The sequence below is a fragment of the Aulonocara sp. 'chitande type north' Nkhata Bay genome, linkage group LG15 (assembly GCF_057382095.1).
Source record: "Aulonocara sp. 'chitande type north' Nkhata Bay isolate Kocher_YH1m ecotype deep benthic linkage group LG15, A_spYH_male_GT1.1, whole genome shotgun sequence".
NCBI classification, from domain to species: Eukaryota; Metazoa; Chordata; class Actinopteri; order Cichliformes; family Cichlidae; genus Aulonocara; species Aulonocara sp. 'chitande type north' Nkhata Bay.
Genome location: NC_141358.1, coordinates 20,813,004 through 20,836,188, shown reverse-complemented (window position 1 = coordinate 20,836,188; position 23,185 = coordinate 20,813,004). Strand labels below are relative to the sequence as shown.

The 23,185-nt window shown below is 38.5% G+C and overlaps 1 protein-coding gene across 4 annotated transcripts in view; it reads right to left on the bottom strand.

Annotated features, from left to right (window-relative positions):
- The window catches only part of fam184ab (family with sequence similarity 184 member Ab), a 221,265-nt gene extending 201,031 nt beyond the window's left edge, over window positions 1-20,234 (bottom strand). For 2 of the 4 annotated variants that reach the window (XM_086264897.1, XM_086264898.1), the window contains exon 1: window positions 19,522-20,234. In XM_086264897.1, coding sequence (XP_086121023.1) covers window positions 19,522-19,683 — 162 coding nt within the window. In that variant the 5' untranslated portion in view covers window positions 19,684-20,234. The remainder of the gene's footprint in view (window positions 1-19,521) is intronic. The other 2 variants (XM_086264896.1, XM_086264899.1) reach the window with 2 other exon arrangements.
- Window positions 20,235-23,185: the final 2,951 nt, after the last annotated feature.

The following is a 23,185-nucleotide window of genomic DNA, read 5'->3' as shown; positions in this document are numbered from 1 at the left end:
TATTACATTAATTTTAAACTGTTCTTTCCTGGAAGACAGACCTCTGTTATGATGACATGAGGTGATGCATGAATTGATGACTGACATTTTTATTTAACTTCTTCAATCACAACAGTATATTTGAACATACACAATAGTTTATTTTTAGCTTACAAACATCTGAGCATAAAGTGCTGACAAGGAACCCTGGTGTAAACATTAAAATGAAAGTCAGTGCAATGTGCAGATTGCAGAAATATACATAAAAAAAAAATCGGTGGCTTTACCACACTCAGTTTTTCGACATCTGTGAACTACTAGACAGTCATTAAATTAAAAAATAATATTAAATAAATAAAACTAATAAATAAAAAATGCACACATCTTACTGATCTCTGCAGTCAGTAACATTACACATTTTTATATATTTTATTTATTGTTTACTCTATTTAATTTGTAAAATATGTGTACACACACACACACGTGTAGAAAAATATTTAGTATACACATCCAGAAATGCATATACTATTATATATTGTACATATATTTATTAGTTTCAGATGTAGCCATTCTTGTATTTTGCTTGTTTACATTATTGTATTTTGCACAACTCTGTTGCTTGTGAAGCTCGCACACAAGAATTTCACTCACATGTGCTGTACCAATGTACCTGCACATGTGATGTGACAATAAAAGTGATTTGATTTGATTTGACATAAAGTGCAAACATAATAGCAATTGTATAAACAATGAGTATGGCTCAGCTAGCCATAATCACCCTAGCTCACAGGTTTTTTGCTAGGAAGACCAGCATATCTACTTTTGCTGGCTTTAAGGATGAGCGAGTGCAGGTCACTATATTCCCTCCAGTGCTGAACAGACGCTCTGAGGGGGCACTTGTGGCTGGCACACACAGATATTTGCGGGCCATCTTGCACAGTCGTGGAAAGTGAATGTTGTGCACCTTCCACCAGGCTAAGGGATCATCCTCTCCGTCAATGACAGGGGTCAACAGGTAACTATTCAACTCTGTCTTCACGACATCTTCAAGTGGCAGAGGCAAAGCTGAAGAGGCCGCACTGGTCCTCAGACGGTCGGGTAGGCCGGAAGTAAACGGCCATGAAATTGGACGGTCTAGCCTTCTGATTAGCGTCACCGCTGTCTCGGTGGAGCTTAATAAACTCGGCCGTCTGCTTCTTGCTATCTAAATATAACCAGACACTGGTGTAAATTCTCGACTGTCTCATACTTCTGTTTAATAAGTTTTCTGTTTGACGTTTAGTCAGCTGTGTGAAAACCAAGAAGGAACCCACCCGGGGGATTAATAAAGTTTTATTTTATCTAATCTAATAACTTTAATCTCAGCCAAACCGATTTACTCACGAACAAACAAAACACTGAAAAAAGCCCAACAATAACATTTTTAGGTTGTCTAAGTGACTTATATATTACGTTTAACCCGAGCAGCGAAAGTCCGCGGTGATCTGAAAATGATGTTGTGCCGTTCTCGGCCGCATCAGTAACCCTCAAGCTCCCGGCTAGCTATCGAGCTGGTGGGTAGCAGACGCCTCCTAAAACGTCGAAGCACTTTTGCAAATATGGGATATCTTGATAAACCGAGCAGATATTTGATGTTTACACAACTACTTTCTCGCCTGAAAATATGTTAAAAGTTTATTTTGTGACCCAGAAAGATTAGTATGAGTAATTTTAAAACTTAGTAGCGGCCGCCATTGTTGGAAACTGGAGTTTGGCTGGGCCGTGCTGTGAATTCTGGAATATGGTAGGCCACGAAGGACACACCCGACCCATCCTTCAAATTCGGGGAAAAGGAGGACGCATTTGTCGGCTACATTCGGAGGAGTCTATGAATTTGGACAGCCTTCGGCGCGTCGCTGTGACGTAATCGGTCTACAAATGCGGCCTCAGGAGGATGCAGCCCATGAATTTGGACATGTCCAGAGTATAATCGCAGCCTTTGCGGTTAGAAAATTGCACTTGATCATGTCGCGATATTATCGCAAATGTGATATATCGTTCAGCCCTACTTTATTCTGCAGCATTTTATATCTTTCAGAATCTATGTGCTTTTGGCTAAGATACTCTTTTAAAATCTCTGGGACTGGTGCTTTGTCAATATATTGAATTAAAAGACATTGCGCAAATATTTCACTATATATATATATCATCAAGTAAAAAGCAAATATAGTCCCTCACCAATCAACAGAGGAGAATAAAAGTTAGGAAAAAGAGCTGGCCAGGCTCAGTGGTCGCCAGAGTGAAATACAATGAAGCAAGTTCAATATGGTTTTATCTATGTTAGGGGGCTTGACAAAATCTAAACCCCCAGTCTGAGATAAGAATTATCACAATGGTGGTTATCATCTTTCTCTGCTAAACCTTTGTGCTTCAGGCTCTGTGTGCGGTCATACGAAACGAGGCTTTGATGCATCATTTGACTGTTTCACTGCAGAAAACAGAGTGCTGCCTACTGCAGCCTCAGACTTCAGCAAAAGAATGTGTGACAAAGATCTAGTCAAAAGTAAATAAAAAGCCAAATAGCAATATTGCTTCTGCAAATAAGTAAAGAGAATGATGCTGTGAGAAGTCTTAGATCTTCACTAATTCACAAATGAATAGCTGTTACAGCAGAACGCTTTAGAAATGTGAAACTTGAGCCATTTAAACATTAAAGCTGTTCATTGATGTTTGACAGTCTGATGAAGGGGGAAGTGGGAATAACTTTAGTTTGTGGACAAGTCAAAGGGAAATACATTTTTACTGATTAAGAGCCTACAAATAGTTCATTTTTTTAATCAGTGTTCTAGTATCTGCAAATCAAGCAGTGTAAAACTTTACTACTTATGAGTATATTAAGTATAAAAATATATTTCTACATTACTAAACGAATACATGTACAGTTTGTGTCCCTGTGAGCTTGTACCAGGGCTTGATTTGGTAGTGTTAGTCAGGTGATGTTCAGCAGGTGGCAGGTGTTCTTACTGGAGAGAAACTGGATCGCACGTAGAGCAAAATGTCATCAACATAATTCCTGAAAAACTGCCACTTAAATGGTAAATGGCCTGCATTTGTATAGCGCTTTATCTAGTCCCTAAGGACCCCAAAGCACTTCACACTACATTCAGTCATTCACACACTGGCGATGGCAAGCTACATTGTAGCCACAGCTGCCCTGGGGCGCACCGACAGAGGCGAGGCTGCCGGACACTGGCGCCACCGGGCCCTCTGACCACCACCAGTACGCAAACATGGCGTTAGTATCTTGCCCAAGGATATTTGGCATGCAGCCAGGAGGCAGCCCTGGATCGAACCACCGACCTTCTGATTAGTGGCTGACCTGCTCTGCCACCTGAGCTACAGCCACCCCACTTAAAACCAATTTTAAACTAAAACTGACTCCGGATCAGGTCATACGCTCAGCATAAGTTACCATGGTGATCTAACGGCTGAAAACTCTTTGACAACTGACTTTCTTTTGCTTTAGGTATCATTAATTTAAACTTTTCATTATTGTATTGATTTATTAATTAATTTAACTTTCTTGGTTATCATCTAGATATCTTTATTGTTATTTCCTTCATCCCCCGGTCCATTTCAGGGAATACAACACAAGGTTATAAAACAAGAGACAACTACAGTTCAACAATTACCTACCTTCTTAGGTTAGCAAATACTCCAGATAATACTATGCTGGTAAATATATCATACCAACAGTGATTTCTTGGTCAAAATACTCCATATACTCAGTGTAGAAATGTTTACCACAATTTCAATTCCAGCTCTAATGATGTGGTTTTTGCTCTACATCTACAAACACAATCAGCTCTGCGCAGCTGCTCTGGCCCACAAGCTGCTGCCTTTCAATATGGCCACCAGAAGGACTGTTACATCACCTGAAAGCCCTCACAGTGAAAACAATCCTGTGCAGAGCACGCCTTGTTGCAGGCAATTTGTGACAAAGCAATGATGGATTACATCCTTTTGGGCCATTACTGGTTCATGGAAGTGAAAAAAATATTGGTGCGAGGTTGTTTCCTGGCATGTTTTTTACTCTCTCTGCAAAAGTTGAAATTTTACTGAGTTGAGATTTCTTTTTTATAGTTGAACAACGATGCAATGTGGACAAATTATGGAAACACACCATTGACAACATTGACGAGGACTGTTTCTTTTTTGCCTCTCTCTCTTTTTATTGTTAATTTTTCAGATGTCATAAATGCTGATACTAATTTATCAAACAAATGTTTCTTAGCGAGGGTTCGTCCACTTTGTTTTCAACTTAAACTTAAATGAATCAGGCCAGTTATGCCAAACCCTGATACGCTTACTTGTTCTCCTCAACAATAACACAGTGTGTAATGGTATTCAGTTGCAGTTGAACTCTAAGCTTAAAAAGTTATCTAAATGATTATCACAATAGATAAAACTTATTTTTCTTTGATTGACTGACAAATACTTACACCTTAACAATTTTTATTATATTCAGCTGGCCTAATAAGCTCAATGTCACCTTCAAAAATAAAAATACAACACATGTGAATTGAAGCAACAAAAAGACTTTGTTACTCCATAAATTGTCATACAATAAATGCCATTTAAACCTTAAAATTTCCAAAAATCTTATATGAACATTAGTCATCCAGTGAATCAGTGAGGCAGGTCCCACTGCAGCTTTTACAGGCTTCTGAGTACAACCCTGCCACACTGCGCTGGAATGAGTTCTCACATCAGACATCTCATAACAGTAACAATAAAAACACACCGACTGTGTTTACAGGCAAACCTTCATCATATTGGAGGTGGAAGACACTCTTCTCCTCTTATGAGATTTTCCACAAAGACAGCTGAGTGTTTGTTTGATATATCAGGGGTATGTAATGACCAATTGTGCACCGGTGTTGCGCCGCGTCTCGCCTGTTGCTGCGACATGAGTTGCTGCAGCGTCAGCCAAATAAATCGGGGCAGAAAAGACGAGCAGCGATGTGGCTTCTGGCTGTCCAAAGGCAGAGGAAACAGTCAAGGTCAAACATTAAGAATGACTCATCAAATTACCCTCCATGTGCACCTCGCGACGCCATAAGCCACATGTGTGTACATCCAAGAACGTGTCTGTGTGTGTGTGTTCAAATTCAAATTCAAATTTTATTTGTCACGTACACAGTCATACACAGTACGATATGTAGTGAAATGCTTGGACAACTGCTCGTGACCTAAAGAAAACAAAAAAGGAAAAGGCTATGAATAAAATAGTGTACACAGTTTTGTGTGTGTGGGTGCGTCTGTGTGTCAACAGGCATGTCGGCAATGCTTTATTTGTTCTGGATAGTGCTTCAAGCCAATATGCTCCCATCTCACCCCCTATCTTTGTGCTCAGCTCCCTGTATGTTTGTGTTTCAGTGTAAGTGTGAGTGTGTGGGCGTATCTTAATGAAATCTGACAGAGAATTGTGACAATCAGTGAAGGAGCATCCTGCAGAGGTTAATAAGCTGTACTCCTCACAGCAGCAGCAGCAGCAGCATGCCGCTTTTCTCTCTCTCACACACACACACACACACACACACACACACACACACACACACACACACACACACACACACACACACACACACACACACACCATTATCCCTGTGTTTTCATTCTCCCAAAATTATAGTTAGAAATCACAAAGCTGAAATTCATGGCCAGTATCTTTAGCGCCCTATAAGAGCCAATCTTCTTTGTTTGTCACCTCAAGAAAGTAGTCTGAAAGGATACCGCGGCTGCTCCTTGGAATGTTTTCTGAGACAAACAGCAGCTTGTAATCAAATCCCACTTCCATCCTTACAAGATCTGAACTAGGACTTGTGATTTGGTGTGGCACTCAACAGAATAACACACAGATAGACTTTAACTTAGGTAGTTCAAACTGAGCTGTCAGAGGGACATCTCCATTCAAGTCAGTAATTACTTAAATTCTGGATAGATTAAGACTCTTTTCTAACTAAAAACCCCAAGTTAAACTGATCAGTAATTTTCTAAACAGACTTTGTGAACTGCATTGCTGACTGCATTTTGTTTGCCTGTTTACTCTGCATTCGAATCCTCTGGTACAATGTCACTGTAGGACAACCGTGTCTCCTGTGGCATATACAAGGTAGAGAAAAACAATCACCAGAATTTGCTGAATTCTCAACCAATTTTCAAATAGACTGGATGGCATAAATCATTAAAAGAACTTTTTCATTTGCCACAGATCCCTGGTGCCACATCATTTCAAGAATCCAAGGACAGAGTCCAAAGACTTAACTCCTACCTTCTTCTCCTAATCACATTTCCTTGATGGAAAAGTAATGAGGTCATTGAAAAGTGTAAAGGAGAATTAATAAGCATTTGTGGGGGGAAAGGGAAGCACAGTGCTCAGAATGATGAGATCAGAGTGGAGATGACTGGCCATAAAGCATGGCCACATTTAGAGAAAAGCAAAATACAGCATATCAGCACAAACACTGTGAGGGATGGGGTGATGACCGATGCACCTTGCGGATATTGAGTCGACCATGAACTCCTATGTACACCAATACATTCTTGAATCAATGTTAGGCCATCTGTCTAACAGCTTATTGTATGTCCGGCTAAAACTGGGTCATGCAACAGGACAATAATCCAAGCACAGCAGCAAATCACAAGCAACACAAAGACTGTAAGAGAAAGGAGTCAAGGTGCTGCACTGGTCTAGTCAAAGTCCAGACCTCAACATGCCTGAAATGCTGTGTCAGAACATTAATACAGCTGTGCATAAATGAAGGTTCACGAACTCCCTGAGTGGTCCCTTGGACCACTGTGAGCAATAGCAGACGTGTGCACTGTGGTCACGCCAGCATCGAATCCATCCAAGTTACATGGTTTATTAAAATAATCAAATTACAGCATTTACATTTATTTTTATCATAACTCTGGTTTTACGTGGCCTATCAACACAATTTAAAACTGGTATAAAGTCCACACTTTTTTCGTCAATTGTTCCGTCTGTCCTTCTCACATCTCCAATGGTTGTACATGTTGTCATTAACGTGTCGGCACATAAGGACGCTGTCATAGTCTGTCAACGTATATACGAATGTGAATCGCATTATTGGCTGGACTATGGGATAAGGTTCTAATCCCATACGGGAGCCGCCAGTCACTTACTGACTAACACTGCAAAACAGAATTGTTAAAGTTTTAATTTAAATTTCAATTCAGGTTCGATTTTTTTTTTTGTGCGCAACGCAGATTTTCTGTGCACAGAGACTGTGCCAGCAGTGCACAGCTTAGAGGGAACATTGGCGGCCACCATTCTTGGAAACTGGAATTGGCTGGGCCGCGCTATGAATTCTAGGATATGGTGGGCCACGAAGGACACACCCAACCCATCCTTCAAAATCGGGGAAATGAAGGACGCATTTGTCGGCCGCATTTGAAGGAGTCGACGAATTGGGACAGCCTTCGTCGCCTGGCTGTGACATAATCGGCCTTCAAATGCGGCCTCCGAAGGATGCAGCCGACGTTTTGGGACACAGCTTTTATAGACACCCGTGTTCTTCACTCCAGGCAACAGCTCAACAAGAAACAGATTTTATTACAGCACTGTAATATTCATGTTACATGAGCTGAACCATCAGACAGGGTGTCGTTATGACTTGTGGGACTGCATTATCTCCTTTCTTTTTATTAAAAAAAGGCCCAGTGTATTCTCTGCTGAATGAGGTAATAAAGGAAGAATTGAAACACCTTTCCTACGTTTTTAGAGAATTCAACCAGCTCTTGGTACAACTGCCACACAGATACTTCCAGGTCACTTCACTGAGTTGGGAGTAGAATTCAGTTTATTTAAAAGGACGTTATCCAGGTTTTAATCATGCAGCCTCTGCTTTGTTGTCCATATTTAGAGCAGCTATGCTGAAATAACAGTATCAAATGGATGCTAATTGCTACAGCTAATATGACCATTATCAGGAGAAGCAGCAGTATCAAGTCTTTAAGTCGATAAAGATTAGTTCATCATTGAAATATATTTCAATTTGAAATCTTCTTACTTGTTTAAAAATCTGTGTGCACAGTATCAGGCTTTAAAATCCCAATCAGTAAGCAGTACTCTATTCCCAGATCTGGACTCATGTTGCTCTGACCATCTGCGCTCTAACCCTGCCCCAGCTACACAGATCACTGCACTACCACCCCTGGATTATAGCATCAACACACGCACATGCTGCTGCCAAGTGATGATAGTGTATTTATCTTTTCCTGCGTTGTCTTCAGTGCAGTCACTAAATACAATAACAAGGAACAATAACTGGAAATTTCTACAAAAGAGAAAAAATTCCATCTTTTATCTACCATGAGTACTTCTTTCTGTAGTACTGAACAGACGCTTGGCCACAATGTGAAATAAGGGAATAGCGGGGAATATAAAATTAGAAAACTACTAAGCCTCAGATTGTAGAGCAGCTTGTGTGGATCTTCTCATCTTTTCTGAGTTGCTTGTAAAGAAGTCTCACTAGGGAGGAAAAAAATGTAATTAACAAATTTCTCTATGGATATGTCTGAGTCAGAATATCATTTAATCAGAGCATAAAACCAAATCCTCTTATCATCTTATGTTGGACCTTGTTTAGTGTCTATACGTGATACAGACAATATAAAGCAGTGTATATGTTGCATACTTTTGTGGAGTCATCGTGAATTATGATTACAGTTCCTATTCCAACGCCATAGAGATCCATATAAAAGAAAAAAGCATAAGTATAAAAAATAGCAAAACCTTTTCTCTATTCAAACTGTTACTTTTAAAGCAGCCATCCACAACCTTTAGACTGCCATCAAAACTATAGTCCATCAAAACTTGAAACCACATAACCAAAGATAAAGCATTTCTCTCTGGGGTTTTTTCATTGATTGATTTGGACATCTTTTGGTGATCTGTCTGTTAAAGCTGATTCTCCAAGCATGTATTTCTTGCACTTGATAGCTACCACTCTATTTAAGTTATTTCATGCCTCTGACAGGAAACGATGAGTTTAGAACTAAAAGTTGGTCAGAAAATGAAGAATATGTATCATTTTCAAATCGTGTTTTTCTTTTAATTTTTTCTGATTCGTTTTAAAGTGAAAATACTGCTTTTTTTCAGCCCAGAAATATCTTTAAGATAAGGCTGTGCCATATCAAACTGTCCATGGTAACACCACTATACATTTTGTATAGTGGTGTTACCATGGACAATGCATTTCGCATTTCATAACGTGCAAAACAACACAAGCTCAAACATGCCGTAGAGCCACATGTCAACCTCTGATGACGATTTTGTATGATTTAGTAAATCATACTACGATTTAGTAAATGAGCTACTTACAACACAGTACTTTGCAAAATACTCTAGAAAATGTTTCGGGCTAAAGCTGGAAACAACAGCTGGTGATACGTAACCTACAAGTAAGCAAATGACTCGACTGAGCATGGCTGGAGCTCTCTGTAGTTGCATCGATGTGAAGGAAGAGCAAACAGTGGATGGAAATTACTGTTGCTGTTGCATGATGGGAATTCTTTTAGCAGCTGGTTAAAAATCTCAACCCAAGATACAACATCCCAAGGAGAAAATATTTTTCCATTTCAAGCTTTTTTATATGTCTGTATTGTTCAGACTGTTGAAGAATAACAAGGCTAACTTTAACTAAAGTTTTAAGTCGTTCTGTTATAATTTTACTTAAAAACATCAGGTAAAACACTACTAACACTACTTTTGAAGTTACATTTGACTTCTGTATATATTGGTGTCTCACTGCCATTGCACTGTACCTTGTGGCACTAGAGTCATACTTTGAATCAGGTCACTTGCCATCGATGATACTGGTCCTTGGAAAAGAAGGATGGAAAATGCTCTTCATTTAGTTTGCACTTAATAGCAGCCCTGTTTGAAATTCTTGCATTTCATTTATATGCTACTTAGCACTAATTAGGAGGAACCTGTGTCCCTGCGATGCATCCATATCATTTATGGAGGAAATGTGTTATTTAAGCAAGCTAGCTGTAGCTGGTGGCATACTACTAAACACTCTTGTCCAAATGTTCTCACTTCTGGCTCCCAAAAAAAACCAAAACCCTCCAAAAAAGTGTAAGTCTGCCCATCTTTTAATTACACTACCATGTTCAGCTGTCATTTTTTTAAAGTACTTCTGGCTATTAAGGGGGAAAAAAACAAACAATGGGCAAAATGCAAAAGTAATCAGTGACATCATAGTGTTTACATCTATTTATTTATATGAATGGATTTACCAAAGCTTTAGAAAAATGAGATAATGAATCAGCAGAGATGGTTTGATATTGAGGTAAAAAAAAAAAAAAAAACATACTTTTTTTATTTCCTCAAACTATATTTGAAAACATCTTTGCTGAAATGTTTATACACTGATTTGGTGCTGCAGCACCACATAATATGAATTACAAACACCACACACACACACACAGTGTCCATGGTATTTCAGTATCTCTGTCTCTTCTGATCCCTTCGTCCAGAAATGCACAGAGAGCTCAGAGGTCTATTTCTGACTCACTTCAACACTAAAGTCAGTCAGGCATTGCAGATGAAACACACACACACACACAACACACACACACACACACACCCTAGGCTAGGTAATACATTTGTTATAAAGCCTTCTCCTGACGATGCAAAATGACATGCTGCCCTCTCTGTTTCCCAGAGCTCTGACAACAAGCAGAAACCTCACTCCTGACTCACTGTGGACAACCTACAAGATCAAGCGTATTTTTTTTTGTTATGAAAATCATCAGCCCACTTCTTACAGTACATTGCCCTGAATTATCATTTAAAACTTGTTTCCATAACAGCAAAGCCCCTGCACTGCCTTCTTTTTGACAGAAACACTACAATAAAAAGAAAGCCATCAGAGAGTGTAACTTGTGAAAAAAAAGAAAAATCATGACAGTGAAATCCCAGCAGTACACAAAGGCAAGCAGCTTTGTGGGATTAAAAATTACTGCATGAAGTCTTAAAGAACAGTGCCAACAAGTCTTGCATCACAAATCATGAAATTCAGCATCCCAGGAGAATGGCAATCGATAACTGACTTACTGACTTTGCATGAAATCCCAGCAAAAACGTACAGAGCATTGAAATGATAACACTGCTTCACTGACGCACGCTACAGCTGTCAGCCTGCTCTCATAGCAAAAGTTGAAGTGGTCACGTACAAGCACTGTCTTTGTTCACGTTCACGGACACAAATTCTCACATGTTTTCATGTCAGTCAGCACGACTTTGAGACTGAAATGTATTTTGAGTCTGCGATGCACAGGTTATCCAGACTCCTCAATGGGAAACACTCCATCACGGAAACCACAAATACAAGCTTTAAAACATGCTGCATTTATTACATGTGTTCCTGTATTTTTATTATAACGATTTAACCTGGCAGGAGTTACATATGTTCACATTAAGCAGTTATAGCGTTTAATTATGAGGAGAGCATGCACACCAGCGTGAGCTGATTCTCCATCCCTTGCTGAGATTTTTACTTTCCAAATCCTCATTCACGCATTTAAGACTGCTTCCATGCAGGAAGCAATTCGCTCATCATGCACTGCATTGTTGCTGATGGTTTGTCTCTAGTTTACTCCAGGCTTCACCTGCCAACGTAATCCTGTAATTTATTCAACAGCCTGTAACATGTCAATCGATGGCATGCTTTGCTCTCTGGCTGAAGTTGAGATTTGCCCACTTTGTCTCTCAAGCAATTATTTTGTCTTTGTACGTAACAAAATAATTTATTGTATTATGCAATAGTAATGTAAACTATATAAAGTATTGCAAAATTTTAGTAACTATAAAATAGTTAGGATAACAAAAAACAGAATTACAGTAGCACTGTAGCAAGCTGGCTGATGTTATCAGGATTAAAAATCATGACCAGATTATAAAAACGAAATAAGGGAAAAAAGACAAAAGATTTTGAAAAATCATAACTTGTAAAGCAGACACTATAGATTCAGATAATTCAGTTAAAATACGGGACTAAAGAGATGCGTCAGTCGCTCCCGAATCATTCTGTGACAGCGAGCTGGAAATCATCCAGGCAGAGATGTGTCACGAGAGTGGCTCAGAGAGGTTCCAAGGTTGCTATTTATTCCTGAATGCATCTCTCACTCTGCAGAGATCAGCGGTCAGCAGATGGGCCGAATGCTATCAGCCTGTTCCCCTCCCCTGCTTTGTCGTGGCCCAACACAACAAGGCACTGGAGACACGAGGCTCAGATGTGTCGCCTGTGGGAACGTGTGGTGATCATGTGACTTGGCGTATGAAAACAACATCTACTATTGTGTCAGTTGGTGCACACTCACTGGAAATACGGTTTTATCTCAGCCTCTGTTTCATTGTGTTTTAATGCCGCTATGAAATTAGTGCTTCTCCACTTTTTCTTTGAAGACATTTTTTCTTGTACTTCAATATATAGGCTGAAAATGGCTTAATAAAAATGAAATATATGTCATTTTTAAATTCCATGGCATTGTTTCATTAGTTATTTTTCTTATGTTAATGTAAATATTTGATGCCAATCTCAAATTTTTTATTGTAAATGAATTATTGGGATACAGGTGCAGTAAAAATTGTGTAAATTGCTATTTTGTGTTTCCCATCACTGTCTTAAATTCATGTTTTGTTGTTATACTTCCTATACAAGAGCCAACAGTGGCATTAAAGACAATATATCAAGGAGGAAGTGTTGATGAAGAGAAAAAAAAAACAATCTTGTTGGTAAACACATCAAAATATCAGCCGTTTTCTTGATAGACTGCAAGTAAAAATATTTAGTTAAACTATGAATGATCTTATTTTTTAACAGTTTAGCACCTTGAATTGGAATTCTAAATGAAATGGATTAAAAGCTGACTCTCACTGAGAAAATGTAGATTAAACTATTCTGCAGCATCATGCAGGCTTTCATAGAAGTGCCTGATTTAAATGTTTTCTACCCTGTTGCTGACCGATGATCCGTGGTAAGTGTACAGGTGCAGAACTGGAAACAAAAATGGAACTGGAAGTGAGGATTTACCTGGATAGACAATGAAAAAAAAAAACTTTCATGAGTCCTGTCCACTGTGAGGTTAGGTTTATCAACACTATAACACAAAAACTGTAAATTATAAACACTCCAGTGTTTAAACTGGAGTGTGCAGTTTATATACGGCATTAGAGTCCAGATTTTTTAACAGTGATGAAAAGATTGATGTTGTTATTTTTTTAGTGTAGGTTATATTATTTGTTATTTCTATGCTTACTTTTTTAGTAAGCATAGTACTTTTTATTTAATTAATTTTTATACCTCCTTAGAATCCACTGAGCTCTAGCAATTCTAACACTATGTTAAGAGAACATTTTTCATAAGCAAAATATAGTCTGACAACACAATGTTAAGGGGGTTATGTTTAGCTCCTTGTAAACCATCCTAATAATAATTTTGTTGCACCCAAATTTGTCTGCTTCTGTTGTCCAGAATTATGCAAAAAGACAGCATTACTACATAATATTATAGAAATTAATGTTATAGTCTACACATCAGCTTTTCACTGAAAAGAATATATTTGTGCTTTTCCAATATTCTCTGTCCAAGGCACACCAAAGCGTGAACTAAAAAATTAGGACTAACGTCTGTAATCAGTTCTTCTTTTGACTGGGCTGTCAGATGACGGGACACAGCACCTGCACATAGGTGTCAGAATTAAGGACCTAAATGCAGGACTCCAGGCAGACTAAATATTTAAAAGCAAACCTTTCATGAGGCACGCACAGGAACAGATATAGACACCACAACAAAGACCAAGGGAAAGGGGCAGGACTATTTATACACATAGGGTAATCAAGAAAGTGGAGAGATCTGGAAGGAACGAGACACAGGTGAAGACCAAAAAAAAAAAATCACAGCAGAGGAAGTAAAATTCAATTTTAGACACGAGACAATGTTAAATTAGGACATTAAATTCAAAACATGACCATACCCAGGCTGCTAGGCTGAGAGAAGCAAGGCTTTTTGCTTCACAATAAGCTCCACTATCATATACACTGAAAAAAAGGGACTGGCCATCTCTTGGATTTATGTAAGCATCTTGCATGTATTTAACACAATTGCCTCATGTTTTAAAGTTAAATGTAACTATATAGTGTAAAAACTACATGATATGCAGAAAGGGTGTATTAAATTGTTCATATCATGTTCAGGTGAAGTAAGTCAATAAGATAGCAACGTTAAATCTCGTGAAACCACGCGTGATTTCATCTCGCGGGCTTTGGATCGTGGTTTAAAAAATGCATCCATCTCAGTCAAGTCAAGCAGCCAACTCTACGTTTTTTGGTATGTCTTGATTTTTTGAATTAATGTTTACCATATTTCAGCCAAATGTAGTTAAACGTCTAAAGTGCCGCCATGTAACATGCTAAAAAAGAGCCGTTAGCTTATTTGCTGTTTTATCTGTTGTCAAAGAATTGGCGCTTTTTCATTTGAATTTGTCTTTGGCACAAGAGCCGTAATATCACATTAAACCTAATTGCGAGGCACTCATAACATAATTTGGTTTTCTGTGTGAATAGATTTGTCAACTGACTCTTCAGTTACATTGTTGTATTTACTGCACCGTGGTGTTAGTGAGATTTTGGACATTGAACAGCTTTAGCTAATATCATCAGCGGTATTATGCTAGCTTACATCCCTACCCCTCCTGCCCTCACCTGCTGTCCTTTTGTTTTTGTTTTTGTTTTTGTTGATGCACATTGAGAGACCACATCTATTCTGCATTTCACCAGGAGTCAGCTGATGGATTGTGGGTTCAAGGTGTTATGGTAAGAAAGTATATTCTATTTTCGCTTAAGGTTTCTGTAACTTAATTATAATAGGTTTTTTATAATTATTAGGTGCATGCATACTCAAATAGACCACCCTATTAATACAACTGAGAAATCCAAAATCTGCCATAGGTTTAACTTATACCTGTATGTATTGTCAGAAAGGTGATTACTGGACTCACATTAATGCACACTTGAACTAAAATGAGGTTGTAACTTGTGGGTTCTTGGGTTGCAAATCAGAAATAAACATCTTTGGATTTTTTTAATCCCATAAGATCTGGAAACACAGTTTTTATTCAACAAAACATTACTGATTATTAACCAAGCACAGTGCCTGCTGTTATTTCAAAATAATTTTATGTCATTTCAGATGAAATGCAGCATTCCAGTGCATCCCAACCATGCCTTTACAGTCAAGGTTTCTGATGGAGCTGAGTTTCTCTCTGACAGTCTGCTGAAAGTGTTTGCAAAGTGATCGGGGGAACAGGGCACAAAGCTAAAGGATGTAGCTGCCATAATGACAGTAAGAACTTTAAAATTCTTTAACTACAAAGTGTATATGTATTGCATTAGGTCAGTAAAAGATTTTTATGCTGCATCCATTGAAACAGTCAACTATTACAAGTGAGTACTGATTCCACTGAAAGGATGCCATAATTTTCGTCATGCATTTACTGGCCCACTGAGAAAAATTTATCTTTTTAAAAAAATAAATGTTCTGGAAACTATATATCCATAAAGTTGATGTCAAACAGGAACTTTTGATATTGCTTTGTAGATGCTGGTGTTGCATGTTGACTGGTTTAAGTTTTTGTCTGGGATCATTTTCTTCTGTGCTACTGAAAAGTTCACAAATCTCTGTTTTCTTTGTTATAATACTTTAGGATGACATTAATGCTGGAAGGGAGTCCCTCATCAAAGTGCTCCGCATCTGTGTGAAAGACAATTGCAACATCTTGGTGCAGGAGTTCATGGTGAGTGTTTTATGAGTAGATTGTGGCTTTGCAACATTTAAAAATGCATTTAGTTATCCACTTGATCCTCATTGGACTGGTTAGGACCAGTAGTCCTCTTTAATAATTTGAAGTTCACATGAGGCCTGGTAGTGAACTCGGCCACCGGCCCTTGAGGCCCCACCCCTGTATTAGGGGTCACATCAGTGTGAAAAAACTTTAAATTTGTCATTCTAGTGAACAAAGGAAAATCCCACCAGTATTTACATTAGCTTTTGTTTGAAAAAAAAAAAAAAGACCAACAGCTAACCAAATTGTGGGGCTGAAAGTCTAAATTCTAACATCTTCTGAGTGACAAAACCTGGATTTCTGATGGGCCGGTGTCTTTCTAACAAAAACTAATGTAAAATTATGTTTTTCACCCTCTCTTAGAAACTCTGTTAGACCATGAATGGCAGCATGGCAGGCCACTCTTTGGCTATAGCTATTTACTATGTTGCTTGCATTGGTTTAAATTACTCTAACATTAGAACTGGTAGATTCAAAAGAGATGAGTTTAAAAGGGAATCTTAAAAAAATGTTTTGTGTTTAACCAGGACTTGACTGAGGCCACTGCACAGATTGAGAAAACCACAATGAACATCTGTCTCCAGAGGATGCACCAGGCAATGACTTTTCTGATGTTGGCATCATCATCGAGGGTATAGTAGTTCTTCAAGATCTGGATAACGTGACCTTTGCAGTAGCCATGCTGTTTGGACCTTTTTTATTCCTTCAATATGAGTTACCCATCACAACTCTGCTACACTTTTGAGGTGATTCAAAGGGTGGTAATGGAGTTGGAAGCAACTCAGCTCTCAAGAAAAACTCACAACTAAGACAAAACTGCTCCTGCAACAAAAGCTCACTGTTATGCATGTGAGGTGACCAGCTCTAGGTGAGAAGACATTTAAATCTCACACTTGTTCTGCTGCATTTTTGAAGCTCAATTCCAGGAACAGATCGCAGGGTTCATTTTTATATACACTGCAACTGCCATGAGGACGAGCCGTTTTTTTGTTGTTGTTGTTGTTGTTTGTTTTTCCTTTTGCTCTGTACAAGTTCTCTGTTTGGCAGCATTTTTAAATTTCTCTTTGTATTTTTTCTTTCTTTTACTAGTGAAGAGATGTAGCATGAACAGTTATGCAGTCTAAATATCCCATATGGGCCGTGTGAAATGGTATTTTCAGTTTCATTCAGTTGAAGTAAGGAACGTTGAATATTTCTAAGTGTGCTGTTTTGAACCAAGATGTCACAGTATGATCAGTGCTGTAATTTTTGACAGTCACTGTATCAATGTTATTTTAGCATCTCTTGAATAAAGGTTTTGACCTGCAAGTGCTAATTTCTTTAGTTATTGGGGTAAAATGGGTAATGTTAATAGGAAGGTGTTTGCCAATTCAGTAACCTAATTTAATGTTAATGGAAACTAACATTACCTCAAATTGTTTAGTTATAATTGTTGTTTAACTGAATCTTGACGTCAGAGGCCTTAAATAGAATGTTTTGATTTGTTCTTTCCCAACATTTTTCAAAAGAAACAGTCTAATTTCTTTGCTGTGATTGATTCCAGAGAACACGGAAGAACTGACATTATTTAACTGTTGATTTATGTAGATTCAGTAGTGGAGTAATGTCAGTTTAATTCTTTACCTACTGTCAATGCAGTGAAATTAGACATTTTGTTTTGAAAGGTTACTGGTGGATGCCAGCAACCATCTTGGAAGAGAACAATATAATCTGTTATAAGGCCTCCATTTGAAAATTGTGTATTTGATACTAGAATATAATAGCAAAATGTAATTTGAAGATAACATGTAGTATTTAAGTGACCAAGTAGTATTGGGTAAAAGTTATTGAATGGTGTTGGGATAAAGTGAGAAAATTGTGAAGGATTAAAATATTTCAAGAGCTCAAATTACTTCATCAAAACATGTTTAAGTCACATTTTATCAACACAAATTGCACAGGTTTATTGAACATGAATAAATTGTGTTAATTTAACTCAATTGTTTAAGTTGCTGCCAAAGCAAAACATCTGTGTGCAACAAATGTCCACCATTGAATTAAGTAAATCCAACAACATATTTTTTTCAGTGTACTTTGCCTCCATAATTAAAATAATAGTTAAAATAATAGTTTTTAAAAAAGGTATTGTTGTTTCTTAACATTTCTTTTGGCATTGCAGTAGCCATACACAAAAATGTCTTTTAAACTTAAATAAATGAAATCAAAATGAACATAACTGTTTTTTGGCAGGGGGTCTGTTGGATCTTCATATAAAATACCAAACATTACCATGAAGAAAAATCCCTGTACCTTTAACATTACATAATATTTGAACAAAACTGTGGCAAATAAACACAAAAACTAAGAAGTTAAAAAATGTATGCAAAAAATACAAAAATATTACATGTGAAATTTCCTTTAAATTATTATTAAAAGCTATGCTGCATATTACGATGGTTAATTAGCTACCACGGTCGAAAAGACCCTTTTCTATTTCATTGTGACTTTAAAGAGTCCACTCTGCACTAAGGCTTGGCACACACCTAGCCCAAGGCTGCTGAATTGTTGTTTTTTCGTTTTTTTTAAGCATCCACTCTCTCAGCACAAAAAGAGCACAAATCTTATACTTAGAAGTCAGAGGCAAATCCTCAGAGTATATATCACCAACTCCAGGCATCAAACCCTTCAGAAGCCACCTGGAAACATGTACAAGTGCCTGGTGGACCCCCCAGCTCGATGATAATGACACCCTGGAGCCAGAAACATGTGCTGACATGGAGCCAATGTTTTGGAGACGCCAAAGTTTGGCAAGTGACATAAAAGAACTGATCCCGCTTTGAGGTGAAAATCATTTAAAATGCCCTTGAAAGACCATAGATGCGGGTGGTGTAGAGGAATATCATTCAAGTCTGCTGGTCTAGAGCAACCATATATACTGTAAATGATCTCCAAAATATATACAGTACACTATATAGATACTATGAGGGATCAAAGTTTTCAGGAAGGGTTTAGTTTAACTGCATACAACACTTATGCATGAGAAGTAAAACTAAATGCCGGAAGAATCTGTGCTGCTAAAGATGATTAATGAATGAGATGGCTGATATTGTGATGACCCGCTGCTCGCTTAAAATGCAGCATCCAAGCAGACCTTGGGGCAGCTCGTACCTCCCAGGTAAGAAATCACGCCAAACTCACTAAAATAAAATATCAAACTTTGACGGCTTTTGTATGCTTTTAGATTTCAGTATGCCATGAGGCATTCAGAGCTGCTGCTTCTTTCGGCTCACAATTCAAACACCAAGCAGCATGCATTTAACTTAAATCCAACTTTAACTTCCTTTAAACCAAAGCGATTTACAGCTGTAGTGAGCATATCCTACTTTAGGAGTTAATTATTTTTTATCAGACGAATAAATGTTGCCTTAAATGGACCCCGAAAGTACAAGAACACCCAGGAGATCCACTAAAAAATGTCAGTCTTGTTGTGCTCGTTAGACATGTAAACCGACACAAGTTTAATTGCTAAACGGGCAAATTTCCAATGGAGTTTGGTGCCCAGTTCTCACACCAGAACAGCAGGTACAGGGTCTTACCCAAGGGTTGAAGAGAGAGTGCAGAGGAGGCCTCCTAAAAAAGGATCCTTACCTTTGTTAGCTGTGCTATCTTCTTGCTCATCTTCAGGTGTAGGTCTTGGGTATATTCCATGGCGATGCCGGACTGAAAAGACATGCTGGATGCCGAGGATGTGCTAAATTTCCCCTGACCGGCAGGGCAGTAGCGCTGCTGCCAACCCGACCCAGTCGCCATCTTCACGATGATGCCTCAGATGCTCGAGAAAGATATGGGCAGTAATTACAATAATAAACTGGAAGGTGCTAATGAGCGGTGTGTAGGACTGGGACTGTGGAGGATTTATGTTTTTGCCGAAAAAAAAAAATCAGAAATATGAAGCCTTTTGAGCCCACAGACTGTTAAGAATTGGTTTCATTTTTGCTTCTGTCGGGGTAATAGTACACCAGAGGGGTGAAATGAGTAATTTTAAGGTCCGGAAACATGAGCTACTACCATCTTGTCCGTTATGCGTCCGTTTTCAGCGGGTCCAGTCTGCTGTCACCTGGCGCTGATGTGCAGCCGTTTCCAGGGAGCTGGTTGGCGGGTTGGCTCCCGGTCGGTCACCTTGATACAGAAATTTGTCAGCGGCAGCCGTTAACAGTGATTCCTCCTCGGTACATTCCGGCTACACTGAGGAAGAAGTGAGTAGAGACTGGGGTTATGTGTGTGTGAGCGTGTAGGACAGGCTCGGCGGTTGGCTGCTGCTCCTCTGTTGCCATGGATCACCTCAACAGTTTATGCTGCATTCACGTAGGATGGGAGCAGCGCTGCATTCACGTGCAGTCGGACAAAACGAAACGTGCTCACGTACAGCTTGCCAACACCAAAATACGGTTACTATAACTAACTACGCTAAAAGTAGGTGTCCATTTTAGTTAACGGAAATAAAAATAATATCGTTTACGATTTTTCGTTCTTAAAATATAACAAAAATGAAATAAAATATAGAAGAAATGACGCTGATCGCCTAAGCAGCCTTTGAGGCTTTGATTCATTACTTTATTGAGACGTGTCAACAGCTTTTTAAAACTTCACAGGCTTCATTGAAACTAATCTGAATCCAAAGCATAAAGTAGAAATACAATCTAATTAGGCTTTAAATTAGGCAAAACCAAAAAAAAAGTCTTTTCACTGCATGCCAAAGCACATCTTGACTCATATTTGCAGATGCAGATATAAGTGCCTTATGTTGTCTACGGTTCTTTCAGAGGTGTGGACTCGAGTCACATGACTTGGACTCGAGTCAGACTCGAGTCATTAATTTTATGACTTTAGACTTGACTTGAAAAAATGTTCTAAGACTTGTGACTTGACTTGGACTTTTACACCAATGACTTGGGACTTGAATTGGACTTGAACCGGTTTACTTGAAAAGACTTGATATTTTACCCAAAATATAAAATTTAACATGCATATTATATAGAGATTGAAAATGTGACGTCATTCACGGGTAGAACCGCAAAGGATTCTGGGAACTCGTGGCAAGCAGTAGTAGCGCACGCAGGCTTTCAATTGAAATCAGTCACACAGCGATAAAAAGAAACACAAAAATGTCAAGAAGCCGTTGTATTATTAACTGCAATAGCCGGTCGCATGACAGCCACGGGAAGCCGACGGGTAAAGAGATCGGTTGTTATCGGATTACGTCGTTGAAGAGAAATTGTTCAAGCCATGTTTCCGAAGTAACAAAGACGCGACGGATGGCCTGGATTGCAGCCATTCAAAGATCAAATATAACGTCCCAGAACACTCCAGCTCACAGGTTAGTCTGCTCCAAGCATTTACACGAAGGTCAGTATTTTTTAGTAGTTAATACGTCATTTTCATAACATAATTAGTGATATAGGTTACAAGCAAGTCTGGCGCTGAACAGAAATTGTCGCGCTATGCTCCTTTATTTATTGTGCATAAATAGTGAATTGTCCTGACACAATATTGCGTTTCGCTTCTGTTATTATGGTACATTAACAAAAACATATACTTTTATTCACAGGATAAAACAGGTTTTTTGTATCACTAATTGCCCAGTACGATTACAGCATATAATATTGTTGTCACTGCTACATTTCTGTGATGCTACCAGAAATTATTTCCACTACTAATTAATTACCCTTGAGCTCAAAGGTCCTATTAATAAACGGTTAACGAATGTGTATTTATGACGACAATTTGTGAGACTGGTAAACTTATGATACGTACGATGGTCTTTCGTTCTACACGGTGCATTTCAAGGTCCTGTACCCATCCGTCGGTAAACTGTACCTGGGCTTGTTGCAGTGACCTGAAGTTACTAAACTTCACGAGTGTATGCACTCACAAGAACCGTATGATTATAAATATGCATATAAATATGCTACGATGAGATAGCTGACTTCATCTAACTAGCAAATGTTGTCCAGGCTACGTTGGTGATGCAGTTCTTTTTAATGTGTATGATATTTTTGTCATGCGATTTTAAAGCCGGTCCTACAACCGCATCCAAGAATAACATGCAGCGTATCTCAGAACTGTCGGTGAAAATTATTCTTGGAGCTAGGTTTAATTGAGCTGCATTTTAAAGAGGTGCAATTTCACAATTTGTGTATATTTTCTAAGTTCACTATTTTGTCATGTGTTGAGAAAAACACAGATTTTAAAATTACATGGTCTAATATTTACATTTAGCATAACTGCAACATTATTTTTTCGTTTTTTTTTTTAAAGACTCGAAAGGACTTGAAATTCAAAGTTTCAGACTTGTGACTTGACTCGGACTTTTACACCAGTGACTTGAGACTCGACTCTGACTTGCCTGACATTACTTGAGACTTGACTTGAGACTTGAGGATAAAGACTTGAGACTTACTTGAGACTTGCAAAACAATGACTTGGTCCCACCTCTGGTTCTTATTGATTTCCAACTAAGCTTTTGCCTCTTTAGCATTAGTTAACTTTGGACAACAACTGATGCACTCATGATTAAAAACAATTTACCTTTCCATTTCGTTTGTCTGTTTGTTCTCTTGTTTTCTTTCTCCACAAAGTGATCCGTTATTACCACCCGCCATAGTTTATCCTTTTGGCTGTTGTTTGGCTGATGCTAAATCCCATCATCTGGAGTTGCCTTGAGGCACACAATTGGAAAACCACTTAAAAATGTAAAAAGTAAAATGGAAATGGAAAATTAGAAAGTGCATAGAAACGCAGTTACACCCAAGATGGGTCTGAAGAAGTCATAAAAGTCTTTTATTTTAGTGGGCTGCAGAAGGCACAGGCTGATTTTCATGACTGCACTTTTTTAAATGTCTTTTAAAAATGCACATATATCTAAAAGTCTTGGAAAGTCTGTTTCACAGGCATCCATGACAACTGTATGACAACTCAACAGCTGAAGAGACAGTTTAATATTTTACTACTTATCCCATACACCCAGTTTTTCCTCTCCCCATTTTTTCAGCGATGCCTCGCCTAAAGCACAGCCTCTGGCCCAGCTCATTGCTTTTCATTCATCTGTCATCTTCATTATTGATAAGCGTTTATCATTTGTATTCGGGGATGTGGTCCTTGCTGGTGAAAGGAAAAGTAGAAGATCTTTAATCATGTAATTTACCCATAATGTACAGCACAGCCTCCTGACCTGAAACTGGCTGCACACAAAATGAAATTTCCCTTTCCAGTTGCATCACTTTGAGACATTGTGCTATAGCCGTATGTCCCT